Source organism: Symphodus melops (genome assembly GCF_947650265.1).
Source record: "Symphodus melops genome assembly, chromosome: 1".
Taxonomy (NCBI): Eukaryota; Metazoa; Chordata; class Actinopteri; order Labriformes; family Labridae; genus Symphodus; species Symphodus melops.
Genome location: NC_136691.1, coordinates 41,589,106 through 41,606,841, shown reverse-complemented (window position 1 = coordinate 41,606,841; position 17,736 = coordinate 41,589,106). Strand labels below are relative to the sequence as shown.

The 17,736-nt window shown below is 39.9% G+C and overlaps 2 protein-coding genes across 2 annotated transcripts; one reads left to right on the top strand and one right to left on the bottom strand.

The window, feature by feature from the left end:
- Positions 1 to 69: 69 nt before the first annotated feature.
- hspb11 (heat shock protein, alpha-crystallin-related, b11) lies at positions 70 to 1,896 on the bottom strand. Its single transcript, XM_079354481.1, has 5 exons — positions 1,676 to 1,896; positions 1,407 to 1,513; positions 477 to 545; positions 345 to 388; positions 70 to 255 (listed from the first exon to the last, which is right to left on the bottom strand). The coding sequence occupies exons 1-5, from the start codon at positions 1,765 to 1,767 to the stop codon at positions 163 to 165; spliced, it is 405 nt and encodes a 134-aa protein (XP_079210607.1). The 5' UTR covers positions 1,768 to 1,896; the 3' UTR covers positions 70 to 162.
- A 22-nt stretch (positions 1,897 to 1,918) lies between these two features.
- Positions 1,919 to 6,068, top strand: smn1 (survival of motor neuron 1, telomeric). The gene is made up of 8 exons (XM_079354467.1): positions 1,919 to 2,078; positions 2,572 to 2,643; positions 2,745 to 2,864; positions 3,051 to 3,242; positions 3,961 to 4,149; positions 5,170 to 5,244; positions 5,461 to 5,568; positions 5,826 to 6,068. The coding sequence occupies exons 1-8, from the start codon at positions 2,031 to 2,033 to the stop codon at positions 5,880 to 5,882; spliced, it is 861 nt and encodes a 286-aa protein (XP_079210593.1). The 5' UTR covers positions 1,919 to 2,030; the 3' UTR covers positions 5,883 to 6,068.
- Positions 6,069 to 17,736: the final 11,668 nt, after the last annotated feature.

Genomic DNA, 17,736 nt, shown 5'->3' with positions numbered 1-17,736 from the left:
ACAGATGCTTGCCACGAGGGAGAAGATGTCAATGTGCCATGGTGATATCAAAACAGACTGTGCATATAATGAGATCTACTCATATTTTATTGACCAAATAATGGCATAAAATGTATATACAGTACATACATACATAAATGCATGATGCAACAATCAAATGTTTTAATGCTGTACACTGACTCTATGCACTGAGACAAAGTGATCGTATCCTGAGGTGATGATAAAACGAAGATGGGTTGCACTGCTCCCATTTAGCTGAAAAAGAAAAACAGATTCAGTGTTTTGTTCTTCTTTGTGCTACATTTTCACATGTTTTACATAACAATGTATTTAAATGGACCTACCGATATAGCGTTTGATTGAAGGTGTCCCTCTGTATGTTCGAATTCTACAAAACAATCAGTTTATGAAATTCTACGTTCAATTCTTCAATGGACATTCTGAAAATAGATACGGTGGATAGATGCCTCCCTTACCTTGCTCTGTGAGAAACTCGAAATGAGAAACATTTTGTGAGGTATTCTTTTCTATCTTTAAACGTTTGACTGCAAGAGAAAACAACACAACCAAATGAATACTTGTTTTTTTAATATCTTTTTAAAATAGATTTTTTTTTGTTTTTAATATTTGCACATGACAAATGAACTGTTTTTTCATGTAAATATAAAAAACAGTGATAAGCCCGACTTGCCACAAGAATATGTAGATATTGACACACAATAAACGTGTTCAAATCTGGTACAACAGATTTTTATGCCACTGTGGGATTTAGGCTAATAAAGGCAGTCTATTCATTGGCCAGTCATACTGAAATATCTTAAAAACGTTTGGGTCAACTCCATTGAACTTAGTGATTCTCAGAAGTTAAATTTGTGTTATTGGTCCTTCTCTTATTTTAAATCTGTTTCTTTCTAATCATGAGCTGTCTTTCCTACTTAATCCAAGAGTTTGGGGAATACATGAAGCAAGAGTGTGTGGCCTTCTCAATTTACCTCCTCAAGTGTCATTAACAATCCTAAGAAATTGCTTAGCCTAGCAGAGTAAAGAGCTGATCATACATGAACACGTGTGTATAAAAACTTGAGACTTATAATGTGTTGTGTTGAATCTTTCAATGCAGTTTACTATCTGGGATTGGATTATATCAGTTAAATGATCTGGTCCTTAATAGATATGTTTTATACAACTATAAATAATTAAATATTACATTTATCATTGTCCCTAATTTTTCAATGTGGGTGAGCTTTGTAACACTAATACTTACATCTGAACTGAACATGACTTATTTATAAATTGATGTAAATGACATTACCTTTATTTATAGTATGTCTTGGGGGGGCTTGTCTGTTTTTTTTTAAACATTAGGTACTGTAGATAATCATGATGCTATCAAAGATTATACATACCATTGTAGCTGTCAACAGTCACTGCAGAAATGTTGGTGAGATCAGCCAAGTGAATGATGAACTCTTGAGGAAACAAACCGGTGCTCATCCAAAACGTCGTGGTGTTTCTGCAGGAAGAGGGCCAAACAAACAACAAGTGAACATTTATTAGACGAGGTTGAGATCTAATAGCACTGAACTAATGCAACCTCTGGGATTAGCTTTAAGTTTGGCTACTTCCAGTGAATTTAAACTTCCAGTTGTTTCAAAGATAAGGAGCAAACACTCACCCGTCAATGATGTTTTCTGGTGGGTGATTCTCATCGCTGGATGCAGCGACCACCACTTTAGCACCCAAAGACTTTAGCGAGGACTCAATCATCTTTACTGACGCACAATATCATATAACATTCTGGCCACAGTCACCAATAAGTGCTTCTTCTATAACACCCAACTATCTGCTTTTACGTGTATTAGAGAAGTCGGAAACCGACGCTTCCTACGACCGTTGCCAAGCCAACCGATAAGTCGCAAGATATATACGTCAACGTCTTTGCAGCACGTCACGTACACGACGCACGTTGAATCGGTTGTTGTTTAGCAGTTAGCTAGCAGTGAATAGCAGCGGAGTCGACACTTCTTCACATGGCGAACGGGTGCAAAGACGTGTTGTTTGCACGTGGAACTGGACAGGTAAGCTATGGTGCAAAGTTAACAGGAGATGAAACCGCATGGACCTGTGTAGGCTGTTATTTTAACAGGTTTGATTGACATGTGGAGCTAGGAAGATGAGCTACTACCCACGACTAATATAGCTACATCATGTTGTAAAGAGAAAACGAAGAGGGAGAACGGTAAATCAGAGGTTACCTAGAGAGGTCCTTTGGTTGAGATAAAGTCTCCTCGTGGGACACACGCATCTCCTTTCAAATCCAGCATGTGCTGGATTAGCTTCAGCTACATGAGGATGCTGTGACATCCTTTAGGAGGGAGAGGGTGAGATTTTAAGTCAGGGGATGTGCAAACAAATACTGCCCTGTAAAGGTAGACTGTATGAAAAAAATATGATGACAGCATCCACAACCGCTTTGTCATGCTATCTTTGTTTTGCACTGAACATATAAATCTTGTTCACAGATGAATCTTTAATCTGCAGATTCTCTAAATCTATTGTTTTCTCTCTTAGAGTGACGATTCAGACATATGGGATGACACAGCATTGGTAAAGGCTTATGACAAGGCAGTGGCGTCATTCAAGGTAAAAAAAAAAAAGAAGAAAGCTTTGTAATTTGTTGACACAAGATTTTTATTGTCTTTGATTCTTGTCACTAACATCTCATCTCTTGCTTTGTGCGTCAGACTGCTCTTAAGGGTGAAGACGAGCCGCAAGCTTCCAAGAAAAAACAACCAGCCAAAAAACGCAAAAACAACAAAAAGAACCAGAGCAGGAAAAGGACGAACGCACCACCAGATAAAGTGGTGTGTAACTGCAAATAAAGATAACATTGAAATGTACAGGCAGTGGGAAAACATTAAGATGAGCATCATCGGTGTAAAAGTACAATCTCACCAACAGGACAGTCTGGCGTCTGGTTAATGTTGAATGATACATTTTATAATTCATATTTGCCTCCCGTCTCTTTATTTCTTGGTGTTGTGTTACAGTGGCAGGTTGGGGACTCGTGCTGTGCATACTGGTCTGAAGATGGCCAGCTCTATGCTGCCACCATCAACTCCATAGATGAGAAGAGAGGCACGTGCGTAGTTGTTTTTACAGGATATGGTAACGAGGAAGAGCAGAACCTTGAAGACTTGCTTTCTGAGATATCTGAGGGGGACGAGGAGTCAAATACGAAGGTAAAGAATGACCTTATTATGCACCAATCATTCTGACATTGACTATATTGTGTTCCTTTTATCAGACTTCATTAATTGAACAATCTTGCTTGGTTATTGAACAGGTGATCTACGTTGAATTCTTTGGGTTGTTTTGATGGTGCATTTTTGTTATTACCTGGTGCCAATTGAAAACATACGCCATGGGCAAATAGAAGAAATGGATTTAATGGCTGACATTTCTTACTATAATTATCTGATTTACTATCAGTACTGGACTAGAACAAGTTGAGATATCTTTTTAGAATTGACTTATATCTTGTTTATTATGCTTCGTCTCTGACTTAGAAAAAAAATACAACCTAATGTGTTTTGGCTTCTCGTCCACTTATAATAGCTGTATGAAATTGCTTTGAAGTCAGTTGAGGCAAAGTGAGATAAATATACTTTACAGTACATAATCTTTATCAAATTAAAACTCCTGGAAAGTGTCATACATAACAAATGGCGATATCACAGTGTCATCAGTCAAGTGATTAAGTTGTAATAAGTACAGCACTTGCATCCTTTATGAGTCGTAAATTAATTTGGCTGGAGATAAGTGAATTTTTGTCTTAACATTTTTTTCATTTGCAATTTTCTTTTCCCATTAGCTCCAAAGACAAATTAAGAGTTTATCCGTTCATGCAGGGAGGGAAAGACAAGTCAATGTTACAGCGAAATGTTTTTATAACTTCAGGTAAATGAGGTGGAATCATCGACTGAGGAGAGTGACAGGTCGACTAAATCAAACCAACACAAGAAACAACCACACAGTAGACCCCAGAGGTCAAAGACCCCCAAAGAAGCTCCTCCTATGTTGCCTCCTGGTTTCCCAGGGTTTCCTCCTTCTTTCCCGGGCCCACCTCCCATGCATGCTTTCAGACAGGTAAGCAGCATTTTGAATAAACCATGGGGGGAAATTGTGGTTTGCATCTGTTATTTTAGGGACATGCTTCTCACACACACAGGCCCGACTCATACATGTGCACAAGCAGGACCTGTGGACATGCATTAATGAAAAGATGTCAGCACTGAGGAGGGTGCCTCCCTGAGCTGGTGGGGGTTTGATACCTTGCTCAAGGGCACCTCGACATTGCCAGCAGTCTGGCATCTCTCCAGCTACCAGACCAACTTCTATATTTTTTGGTTGAGACTTGAACCGGCGGTTCTCCGGTTCCCAACCCAAGTCCCTACAGACTGAGCTACTTCCGCCCCTACAGCTCATGAACCAGAGTCTCTGGGCCTTTTTCAAACCAACCCCTACACACTCCCCCTCCGTGACGGAGTGCACTCTGTCAGAAGTCACACTCGCAGCTGAATGAAGTCCCTCCATCCAGGTGTAGGGTAGAAATACAGCAGCAGGCCTTGGGACAAACTTCACTCTCTCAGGTGGAAACAGGAAGTGTGTGTTACCATGGTTACTCAGCGGCATCCTGGGGGAACGGCTTATTATTAATGTACCTAATACATTCTGTAAAAGTCATTATGTAGATTATTTTTCTCTTGTAAATTATATTATATTATATATATATAGACTTATAGCAAAATGATCAGATGGAGCCCACATTCTTTGTTGTAATTTATAATTGAATGTTTAGTTAATTTATTATAATATCAAAGTACAGGTTGTCTTAAATGAAAGCACAGTCTGTGCTTTTAAATGAAGTGGTTTGAGACGGACTTAATATGGCGGGCCCTCTGCGTGGACGCTAAAACAGAGGGGTAGGGCTAGGGTGTAGTGGACGGTTTGAAAAAGAACCTTTCTGTGTTGCAAACAGACAGATTTCAGACTCCTTTTTTAAAAAATTAAGTTTACTAAAGAGGGTCATATGAAACATTTCAATTATAGTGAATTTAATTTTTGTTTATTTCCTTTGATCATAATGTCTTTTTCAACCTCTACCAGGGAGCAAACAGACAAGCTGGTGGTCAGGGGCCTGTACCTCCTTCCTGGCCTCCCATGATGCCTTTCGGTCCACCAGTGAGTTGGAGTGTATAATTAAACTATTAAAAAAAAGTCAAAACAGATACTGTTTGTTTGAACAAATGCATGTGAAAACACACTTTTACTCATTCAGCTTCTAATTGAGAGAACTTTAGATTTGGCTCTGTTATGATGCAATGACTACAAATACTGGCACCTTTGCTTATCTACACTGCGTTTTCACACATGCCTCTGTTGATGTCTGGTCCACAGATGATCCCTCCTCCTCCACCGATGAGCCCTGATCTGGTGGATGACGAGGCCTTGGGCAGTGTGCTCATTTCCTGGTACATGAGTGGATATCACACAGGATACTACCTGGTATGTGCTTGGAATCTAATTGGCATATGACAGGCTTCAAAAAAGGAACTCTTAAGTATTTTTAAGGGTTCATTTTCCTGCATCACATTATCAATGGCAGTGGGCACAAGTAGTAATTAGATGCTGTTCTTGTTGAAGATGGTTAATTTTTGTGCCAATGCGTTTGAGCTAATATGCTGTTCCAGCTTCCTTTAAGTTGTTCTTGACGTTTGAAGCAGAGCTACAAAATAAAAGCATGCTGTTTTTTTTTTCTAAAGGGGTTGAAGCAAGGACGAAAAGATGCTGCCAATTGGACAAAACTGCACCACAAATGAAATGATCAAACTACCATAGTTTCTGTCACCGGAGCTGCAGTGATCCTCTCGGTCGTGCCTGATGTGTGTCCTCCTTGTCTAAAAAAAGAAATGTTTATAAATGTATTGTGTAACATTCATTAGAGCCCAATGAAGATAATTTTGTATTCTTTTGTAAATAGATTGAATAAAGTCTTTCGGAGCACAGGATATGACGAACTCAATGATTTGTTTTTTAAAAATCATAAATGTGTAACACATTGTAAGCAAAGGTTGTAAAGTGCATCAGGAATGATCATAAAAACAGTAAAGCTGATAAAAACACCGTGGATCTAAGACAGAAAAGACTACAGTAGGGAAGTTGGACTTGATTGATTTTTAATGCATTAAAGTGTCAAACCACTATTTCGAATGATTGTACGGTAGATTTTATTTTTAATCCTCAGAAAAACGTTACATATTCCCCTCTGAAAAACAAAAGCGTTGTTCACTGAATAGAACATAGAACTTATCCAAATGAGCCTATAACAGACTGACTGATGCGTGCTTGTAATGACATGTGTTGTCCAGTAGAAGTCAGACTCGTGTAATGTATTCACATTACAGGTCAATCAAGTTGGAATTCATAATAACTTGATCTTTAAATCTGCAACAAAACACTGCCATACTGAGAATCTCTGTATATTTCCAACTGTGTGCGTCTGTTGTACACTGGTATCACTTGTACTGCAAAGCACTTGATTGCTAACTGGAGATGTACTTCAGTCCCTCTGGTGTTTTCCACACAGTTAATTCACAGAACCGTTCCACAGTATGACTTGCATTGAAGCTTTAGTTTCTCCCTGAGGTGTTCCCTCATTTTCCATCAAATAAAGGATTGCATCCATCATAACGGTTCAGATGTATGCATATTTAAAGGTGACTGAAGGCTAAGTTACAACTACAGATAGTTGGACACATTTCACCAGTTCAGTGAAAAAAAAATGGTTTCTTTAAAAGAGTCAAAGATGTTCACTGTACTTTGACCGTCAAATGATAAGGATCAGAATATGAAGATTAAGATTGTGTGTAAATTACATTGACAAGGAAGGGATCAAATTTATGATCCTTATATATATATATATATATATATATATATATGCTGCTTTCATAGCTTTAGGAGTTTTTAACAATGTTTTTTTTTTGTCCTGAAAAGTTATCCTGGAATGTAATAATAATAATGTAAGACCAGAAGAGAGAGAGAGAGTAGGATAATGGTTGCAAAATACCAAAGCTACATCTTTTTAGAATATAGAAAACACATCTAATTACAGTGGTATGCCACAGACGAGCTGCTGAACCTTTATCATTCCACATTGAGGAAGCCAAACAGATAGATATCCAATATTTCCTATATAGCAACCATATAATGTGTGTGCATGCGTGTGTGAGGGAGAGAGAGAAGTAGTGTAATAATGTGTGATGCAATGTAGCAACATGATTGTCTGCTGTTTTTCATTCCATGTGATCTTCCTCCAGCTGCTGCACAGCCATTGCTTTCTGAGTAAATAGCAGCCCCTTTGTTTGTGTGCTGACTTTGGTCTACATTTTATAGCCCACTGTGACTTTTCCGGTGTTAACTGCTGTATTTAATTTTCACTGTCTGCTAACAGTCACTTTTGTTTCTTCCAGTTTTTTTCAGCATGTTTGGAGAAAGAGCGAGAGAAAAGAGAGAAAACAGAACAGAAAGAAGGGATGGTAACAGAAGGAAATGTTTGTGGGATTTTCAAATATGTACCATAAACGAGGGGTGATAAATCAGACCTATCTATCCCCCACAGATGGGTTTAAAATCTAACACAGCAGAGCCTGCACATAAGCCCATTGCCTGCCTGACTCTGCAGCAAACTGAGCTGCCCAAAGGGCTCGATGCAGCCCTGTGAGGAGTTAAAAGGGGGTCAGACCGAGCTTGGGAAAGTACTGCTCCCCTCTGAGGCTGTCTACCCCCTACTGACCATAACGGCATGAGGCATGTAAACATAATCTGCATCTCACATAGTCCCTACTAGGAGACAGGCACATATCAGCGAGATCACATTGCTGCATGAGTTACATCGCCTTCAGCTATTTACTTAAGCTCACAACATCAACAAACATCCTGCTTCTAAATAAGAGTCTGAGGGGAGATTGGAGAGACGGGGGCTTCACTGGGTATCTTTCCAAAGACACTGAACACAAAACACAGTCATCAGTGCAGGATTAAGATAGTGGTGCAAACACCATTAAACCCTGGAGGAGGAGAAATGTTTCTCTTTTGACAGGAAAAACTAAATTTGGACTGTCAGGCATAATAGGTCAGAGTTGAGTCTGTACTGTATGTGGTACGAAATGTGGTTCAGATGATATATGGAAAATGCAAAATCTATCTAATTTTCAAATTTATACTTTACCTTTATCCAAGCAACGCAAACAATTCTTTGCAAACTGACAATGAATGCAAATTGTGAGACTGGCAGATAGACAACAGTAAGAAGGCAGTTAGTGATTTAGACAGCGATAAACGTAAAAAACTATAAAAATAATTCCCTGATACAGAGTTTTCATGAAAGCCATGATGTTGTAAATTGGCTTGCATTTACACAAACCCCTTATAATAGGTATAGAACTATCCATTTCAGCCTTTGATAACAAAAGCTTTTGAACTTGTTTATATATCTGTTCTTTTTTCTCCTTATTTTTAATGACTAATATTTAATTTAGATGGTTTACGGTTATACGGATTAACACGGATGGTGTTGCCCAGTGTCTAAATGTGCCGACATTTGTAAGTAAAACTTTGCTGAAAACTCGATTACCAATGGATTGTTCTTATCACACAGTTGATCAGGAAGACACTTTACAATAAATGGTGAAACACTCCATGAGACAAAGGTGAACAGTTCATAAAGGTGCAGTCCAGTGTCTGGATAAATTATTCTTTCTTTCTATTGGGTGCCACCATGAGGCTTGGACTTCCCAGCAGACTCACTCATTCTGTGCGACCTCTGCTCTGTGAGATGGATACTTGATGACTTTCTGACCTCTAAGAATTCCACTCACAGCATGTCCAGTAGAGTCCTGGTGCCCTGCAGAGTGTAATTTGCATTTCGAGTGGACCTTCATGCTCTTTTGCAGAGAGAATTAAGTGTTATAAGCTACGTAGGGGTACATATACCCCTCACTTTACAGCTCCTGTAGAGTATCATGAAATAGGAATTAAGAAAAATAAGCATCACCTTGAACATACTATACATTTGAAAAGCTTCAAGTCAAGGAATTTGTTTTTCTGGTATCCACTTTAAGTGATATAGGCTATAGTAGAAGTCATGTAGCCTATTACAAACCCAGCTGGAACATGTTGTGATTCCTCATTTATAATTACCCATCACATTGACGTTTTCTGTTAAAGACATAGAGTCAACAACATCATACAACTCAGACTGAGCCTCACTGATATCTAAAAAGGTGTTACTTCGATGATGACAGACAATGGTGTATGTGCTATAATTAAGTTAATGAAACAAAATTCAGAATTACTTCAGAATGTCAATGAAAACTTTGGATAAGTTATTGTTTACTATGAATAAGCTTAACGTAAAATAGAGAGAAAAAAGTGTAGCCTATATTTTAAAGGTTATAGAGGCCTATGCCAACTGAAATATCCTAATTAGGTCATCACGGTTGTGTTTTTATGCCTCATCCCTGCTGAATGACTTGCGTAAACATGCCTATATCTATCTAATATATTGCAATTATAAATCTCAGCAGACACTGATCGCCAGTAGAGGTCTCCGGATACAGGACAGGACAGGGCTAAGTTAGGTCTCAGCTGCTCCACATGGGATGTCAGTCAGTGTGTCACGGTGCAGGACGCACAAGGGGAACTGTTTGGAAAAGTGAAAAGTCAGCTGTAAGGGAGGAAGAATCCGTGTTTCTGTTTATTTTCTGAAAAGACTTTCTTCGGTGTCATTTCTAACATCAGAGAAAACTTCAAGTGTTTGATTCGGGCTTTGCTTCAAAACCGCCGAGGACTTTTCCCCAGTGGGACTATTTGTGCCGCCGCTTGGATCTACGCTCGGGTGTTTTTTTTTCTTTTCTTTGGCACTTTTCGAAGCGATATCCTCTGCTGTCTCTCACTTTAACTGCGTCTGTCTCACACGGTCGACTTGCTCTGGAATTTTTCTGTGAAGTTGCCAGAAAAGCAGGGACGATGTTTTGCCGAAACCAAACAGTGAGAGCAACCGTTGCCCGTGGCTCTGCCCTGGAAATGGAGATACGGCGAGGAAAGTTCAGAAAGAGCGTTTTCCTGGAGACATCACAGGTAGAGACTCTGGTTGTCCACCAGTTATCACTACACACACACACACACACACTCACAAGTCACAACAAACACAAACTCACACTAATGCACACACACACTCACACACGCTACGGGGGATTCTCAGTTTACAAGTCTCCAACTGATCTCTCTCCTCCTAAACTTTTTGCCACACTTTAATCTTTCTCTGAAGGCTTCTGAAAGTGTGTCCACTACGCTTTTGCTCCGTGCCATATTTTAATTACAAAGCATTTGGGAGCTGTGCTGTTGCGTTCAAGTCCTCAAATCAAGGCAGTTAATTGCATCATTTTGTAGCTACTTTGCTTTTAATCTGACTCCAAGCAGAAAACGTTAATTTTCCTACAGAGACTTAAAGACGGCGTGTTTGCGGTGTGCAGCCGGACGTGATAGTAGCTTTAAAGTGAATATTGTTGTCTCATCTCCCAAGATATTGTTTTAATATTCTTTAATGTTTTGGTAGTGTTGCAATGCTTGCACTTTCAGATGCATGGCTTTTGCATTTGTTTTTCATTATGGCCTTTTGTAATTTGTTATAGCCCATTATTCTTCACAATTTTCTGCAAGCACTTTTAATGAACAGCACCAGAAACAACTGGGACAATTGCAGTGGGAGAGTCACCTGCAAAGAAATCTAACGGCTCCTAAAGATGAGAACTGGCTGGGTCAGAAAGTTAGCTTTCATTTGTTTCCCCCATGTTTGTTTATCAACGAAAGCTCCCATGTAGACATCTGCTTTACGTTAGCCACCACTTGTCAGCATTGCAGGCAGACTCAATGGCAATACAATGTAACCTGTAATTAGTTTAACTTGTGAGCCACTTTAATACTTTTATCGCCAAGTCTCTTTCTGTACTCCTTCTGTTCCTTTCTGTCTGTGAAACACTCAATTGCTTGTCTAAGCCCAATTGAGTGGCAGTTTGCATTTCCCTTTGGTTTCACTTTAGAGAACTGGCATTGGGATTTTTCAATCAGAAAAAAATGTCCCTTTTTGGTGTTAGTAGCTCATAAAGTACAATATAACCCATATTTTACATGTGCACAGTTTTAGAAGTTCAGAGATTGTTTTGGTATTTCTGGACAGAAGAAAAGTGATGTATGTTGAACTGAGAATGAGGTAGAGGAGAGGGGCGGCTCAATTGTAAGAGGATACTTAAGGAATGTTAATGGGGCAATATGGTGAATGGAAAAGATTGGGTATTGATTGTGTCTTCGTTGGACCCTGTCTGAATCCCTCTCACCTATTTACCCCTGGATGTTTGTGTGTGTAAAGTGAGTATGTGTGCAGCATATACCTTTACCAGTTCATAAGATGTTTATAATTCATGTCACAGGAAAACATAGCTAATCCATAGAGAGAAATGCATACGCCTCAGTATTGATCTGCAGTCAGAATTAGCCTGATCTGGTGTCAGAGCAGCAGTTCATTTCTTTTGCACTGACTAACAAAGACAGAATACATGCTGGAGTAGAAATGTTGTTGTTTAGTTAATGTTTCTATACATTTAACCAGGAACTAATGATGTCCCATATTTTGAGACTCTGGGGAGATGATGATTGTCGTACAAGAGGTATACGACTCTTACAGATTGCATTAAACGATCACAGTTCATGCGCCAGTGTCTTATTTTACGTACGTCACATTATTTTTGTGTTTTTGATATTTTTGATGTTTGATCAAAAAGAAGATTTGAAGACATTAAGCACCATTTACTCCTTTTACCTAATCTGTTTAGTCTTTCTATGAGTTAGCCTTCCTGTCTTTTCAAAACAACAATCACTGCTTCCTTTAACGCTGTAATCTGCTCTCTGCTAGTTCTCATACAACTTTAATTTGTGTGTCTGCCTTTGTCGCCAATGCTAATGATCCTCTTTCAGACTCTGAGACACTCCTCCAGCAGTGTGTGTGTGTGTGTGTGTGTGTGTGTGTGTGTGTGTGTGTGTGTGTGTGTGTGTGTGTGTGTGTGTTAGGGCACTCTCAGTGCCACTGTGGAACCAGCCTGTGGCATTTCAATGAAGCAGGATACCTCACTGTGAAAGAACCCTATTTTCACCATGGAAGCGGATATCGCTTGTGTGTGTGTGTCTGTGTATGTGTGTGTGTGTGTTTTGTGCCTACCTCTTAGTGAATGTTTGAGTGTTAAGGTGTTTTTGTAGAATTTTTCTTTCACGTTATCAGAGAGTAAAATGCATAAGGCTTAAACAGCTGATATAAAAATACTCCTGTGTTGGACTAAACCCAAAATGTGGAGGTCCAACTCTTTGCTCATCAGTATGCATGCATGCAGTGAAAATGTTTGCTCTGTTGTTGCAAAGAATATCCTGGACTCACCTCACATGGCCTGTTTTCAAACAAGACTTGCAGCAAATAAATTAGTTTATTGCCACCTATGTGTTTACATGTACAAGGAATGTTGTTTTTGAGGCTTTACAGTAAACGGAGAGAATGAAAATGTAGAAATATTAAATGGCATCACTAGTGTCGAGAAACGTATATGTTTCTGTATATATACAGAATATACAATAGTTAGAAAAAAAGTTTTAAAGAATGGATAATAAAGTATAAATATATATTATTTAGTGTCTTAAGAGGCACATTTATTAAATTTGATTAGATCAATAATTTAGCTTTCATTATGTGATTATTGTTGAAAGGAAAATTGAAGGACCCTTTGAATGGAAGACAATTTGCATTTGAAAATTAAGCCAAAAACTCAATTTAGAAAGTCTAAATCACTGCTATTACTAATCCTCATCCCTGCAAAACCAGGGTTTGGGGATTTCAATATGTGCCTAATTATGGTAATTAGTTGTGAAAATAAAAGATTTAAAAGTTTTAAATATTGCCAGGTCCAGTTTTGATGTATTAAAGCCTTGGCAAGTAATAGTTTCCATGTGAATATAATTCAAAAGCACCAGCTTTATCATAGAAGTCGTTCTTGCTCTGGTTTGATAGTGCTGAATCATCATCTGCTGTGTGCAAATCCCAAACTGACAGGATATATGTATTACAGTCAGAGAGTAGAAGGAGAATAACAGAGAAGAATGAGCAAGAGATTCCATGTATTTGTCCTGAATACCATTCTGCAACCATCTTGTCCATGCTCTGCTGAGCTGAGAATACATCTGCTTTCTACATCCCACCTCTGGTGCACGAGGACACCGGTGTGTCTCTGCACTCTGATCCATCTCTCGACCAATTGACCAATCTGCCGTCTTAACTAAATCCACTCAAGCCTGCAGAGGGAGCGTTGGTTCGAGTGCTTATTATTATTATGAAGGAGGAGCTGGAATGTCCTCTGTTTCAACACTCCAACCCTGCATTATGTCTAACCCTGGGCTGGTCCTATACTAGTCCACACCACTGTGGCAAGCACCAGCTATGCAAAGGCCAGGAAGTGGTTTCATGTGTATGCAATGGCACACCCATCCACCCACACTCTCTCCCAGTATGCTGCAGTGTATGGCGAGGGCTGGGAGTCGGCCATTTGTGTTGAGTAAAAGGTTTAAGAGCTTTGGGACTGTGGTTTGGTTGGTTTTGGTGCTCTGCCCTTCTCCACCCTGTACCCTTGTAGATCCACACACTCTCACTACACTTGGAAATGTGGGTGTTACTTTTGCTTCATATTTATTCACCCATCCATTAAAGAACATTGTGGCTTCACCAGTGATGTAAATTAAGGTAATGTGATGTAGCTCATAACAAGATTTGGTTCATCAAAAAAAAAAAAACTCTTCCTTCTTTTGCTACAGTTGGATCAGGTATGAGGCATCGTTGCTTGTGTCAGTGAAATGTGATGCCTCCTGGTGTTATTTCTTCCAAGACTGAGATACTGAGACACTAATAAGTCTTCTCCAGATGCTCTGACGTATGGTTCACAGACCCTGCACTGTAAGTAGCTGTTTCAGTATGGGTTATTCTGATGTTTAGTGTGGCCTGCAAGCAAACTGTGATGCCTCTTCGAGCAATATGTTTGTCTCGCCACAAACAGGGAGAGGGGTCATATAGATGTTGCCAGGATGACACTTTTTTTTTTTCCAAGCAAAGCACCTCAGTCCATGAACCCATTGAGTGAAGAGATGTTTTCAAGGAATGCCAAAAACTTTCATCCAAATCTTCCCCCTCAAGGCTGCTCTGTATATCCAGAGAACAATGGGCCATCACTGCACAGAAGCTCCAGACTGAGTCAGTGCTGGGGCATGAAATGTTGGGCTAAAGGGGCTTCTTACGTGAGAATGCATTCTATGTGTCAAATTTGTGAAACACGGCAAACACAGAGTTCTGCGAGGAAGCTATGCTCGCTGATTACTTTGGCACAAATCTTCCGAATGGAAGTGGGACTAGCCAGTCGTGCTTGAATCTGCCTGAACCCTAAACTGTGGTTTTGTGTGCGTCTCTGGAGCTAAACCCTGCAGGGGTGCAGGGAAGATGCCAGGGAAAGGTTTTCCCCTTCCAAGACCCTTCCTCTCAAACAAAGCACAACCACTGGGGCTTTCTGCTCGGAGGCTTTCTTGGTATGCCCAGGGATGTTTTAACTAGCAAATGTTTAACTTTTCTTTTTTTCATTACTTGGGCTTTGTGTGATTATCATTGTGGAGCTCTGTTCCTGCTCAGCCTCTGAGTGAGCGTGGGTGAAGCCATTTTTAATCTCAGTATCTTGGAGCTGCTGGTAAAAATTCAACCACTGTCCTGCTGTTGTTCCCATGGTCAAGAGTTTGATAAGAGAAGAAAGCTGCATTGTTCAAATAAAGTGTTTAATAAAGATTATTTCACTGAACTCTCACACACGCATCCTTTATCGTCTTATATAATAAGACAGGGTTGTGTTGCACTTTGTTTTCAAATAATAAATCTTTTGTCTGTGGGGAAATAGCCTGCAACAAATGTAATTCATGTAATGTTCTTATTGTTATGCAATGGTCATTTCCTCCAGCCTCTGTTTAGTTCCTTTCCCTGTGAACTTTCCTGAGCAACAGCTGACGATCTCAAAATAACCTGAGGATTTTTTTTTTCTCCACTTTTTTGTGTGGCCTCAAAAACCTTGAAGCTCTCTATTTCATTTGACAAACACACACGCATAACATTAGTCTTGTTGTCAGCGGATGTCTCTGTGCGCTCGTCTACCACGGGACAGCAGCTAACCTCACGGCCCTATCTTATCTGACCCCTCACTTAACTGGACATGAAGTACGACAGGTTCAACACTGAGATTGAAGAGAAGATAGAAGTGCCAACATGAAGGTACAATCTGATGTTTTTTTGTTTCGTTTTAGTAATTGACATGTCTTCACTCTGGTATTTCACTTATTTTCTTTCTTGTGTCAGTGGTATGCCGCCATGCAGTAATAGATAGTCACTTGCCAACTCTCGTGTTAATTAAATCTTAATTTGGTCGAAAAAACCCCCCAAAACAATCTAACAGCTCCATGTTCTTACATGTCGTTTTAAAAAAAAAACCAAAAAAACACATTATTGCCAAAGCATGAAGTTCTAATCAGACGAAAAAAAATTATAATTAAAGATTGAGCTTTTTTTTCCCTTTCGTGTATTTTGGGTTTTTTTTTCTTCAAATCTTTAGTTGCGGTGCTTCATTGAGTTAACCATGTATTTCCAGTTTCTTGTCACTGTAAATAGAGTCGGAGCAGACTTCCACATCGTTAGGGTCGTACATGTTTTCAGTCACAAGTGTTCTGGTCTTGTGTGGATATCTTGTGTGTGTGTGTGTGTGCGTGCGTGCGTGTGTGTGTGTGTGTGGCAGCTGGTGTCAGGGTGCAGTTTAACAGCTGAGGGTCTGATGTTGCAAGTGAGCCCCACCCAACCACACACACGGTACATTTTCTCTACATTATAGGGCTCACACTGAACAAGGAGTTAATAGAGAAAGCAAAGATAGATAGCAGGCATGCATGAACATACACACACACACACACACACACACACAGGAAGTGAGTCACACATACTGTCAGTGTGTATGCATCTCCCTGTATGTAAGACCTCCTTGCTATTCTGTTGTGAATGAAAGCTGCTGTTTTGAACTCTTCGTTAGTCATTCATGATTACTGCAGTCTGTCAGCCTCTCTTTCACACCCACATGGCACACACAGACACTCTCACACAGACACACTCTCACACAGACACACACACCTTCAGACAGTGACTAAGCAGCATCATCTTGATGCAAGGTCCATTGCGTATTCTCAAACACTGACAGGCTTTGTTCACACACTTATCGCCGGCCTGAGCGAGGCTGTCGCTGGCACTGACCCGGTTAACAGACCGATGGAGAGATAGATGGAGGTGGTGCAATCACTGACTACTTTCCTGCAGTTTTCCCCCAGATGGGAAACTTCCCCCCTGCGTCCTTCAACCTGTCCGATTCACTTAAGACCCAGAGTCAGCAAAGTGGATAAAGCTCCCGAATCGGGATTACCCAGAACTGTTAGATTCTTGTGCTCCTATTTTTAGAAAAATACTACTGAGGGATTAAGATTCATTCTTTCTTGTAAACTAAACTTTCACAATTCTAAAGAAATTGGCCTCCGCGGTACAATTGGCCTAGATTTAGGAAATTTGGTAGGCAAATCGTATGTACCAAGCCCTACAATAAAGCCTCCTAAAGCGATACTCAAAGCTTAAACGAAAGTCTGCCTTTCAGAATTGACATTTTTATTTCAGTCTTTTTACAGGAGACACACTCTGAGATCGTTCAACTTATCCAGTTAAAGCTTTTTTTTTTTCACTTAGTCATAAAATGGTTTTATACAGTAAAAGGAATGATGTGTCTTCCACTTTAAAGATAATGAAAATGCTCACTATTAAAGCATTGAACTGCAGGTACGCCGTCAAGCTGCCATGTGAGCGTTTATGTCTCTCCGATGTTTCTTCTCCACAATCTATCAACGCCTCCCTTCCTCAGGAGAGCCACATTATGTGGGCTGCACCACTTCTCTGTGCTCATGTCCCCTGATACAGCAGCAGAGCTTGTTCTTTTTGTCATGTACTGTACCGCTAACCCAATTTCCTGATCCAGATCCCACAGAGGAAGACCTCCTTTGTCTTTAACTCTCGACAGCCACAGAAGTATATTGTTTGTTTTATGTCTTTTTATCACTCGATAATCTATTTCCACTATTTGTCTTCGAGACGAATAGTGGAAACTCCAGAGACCTTGAACATCACCTATCGAGCACATCACTTACAGACTCTAGCACAGAGTGTAGACTTCCTCATGCCTATGGTATCGTCTTCCTGCGAACATAAGACCCCCTCTGTGTAGGCTACTGCTGCTCTGTTAAACATTGGCGAAAAGGCTCACACACACACACACACACACACACACATTATGTACACACACATTCCTTTGTGGGGTTTCATTTACAGTCCAGGCCTCTTCTTGTCAGCCACCCTTTGACTTATCACAGGCTTCTCAGAAACATGAGAGGCTTTGTAATAATCGTGATGCTTAATACTCTTAAATTTTTTTTTTTTAAATATAACTAACGATGAACCCTTAACATAAT

Bases quoted from the DNA above. Each gene is read 5' to 3' on its own strand.
- hspb11 (XM_079354481.1), bottom strand. From the start codon at position 1,767: ATGATTGAGTCCTCGCTAAAGTCTTTGGGTGCTAAAGTGGTGGTCGCT. The intron at 1,514-1,675 runs GTGAGTGTTTGC...CTCTTCCTGCAG, and splicing joins CCAGAAAACATCATTGACGG to AAACACCACGACGTTTTGGA. The intron at 256-344 runs GTAGGTCCATTT...TTTCTTTTTCAG, and splicing joins TTCAATCAAACGCTATATCG to CTAAATGGGAGCAGTGCAAC.
- smn1 (XM_079354467.1), top strand. From the start codon at position 2,031: ATGGCGAACGGGTGCAAAGACGTGTTGTTTGCACGTGGAACTGGACAG. The intron at 2,644-2,744 runs GTAAAAAAAAAA...TTTGTGCGTCAG, and splicing joins AGGCAGTGGCGTCATTCAAG to ACTGCTCTTAAGGGTGAAGA. The intron at 5,569-5,825 runs GTATGTGCTTGG...TTTTTTCTAAAG, and splicing joins ATCACACAGGATACTACCTG to GGGTTGAAGCAAGGACGAAA.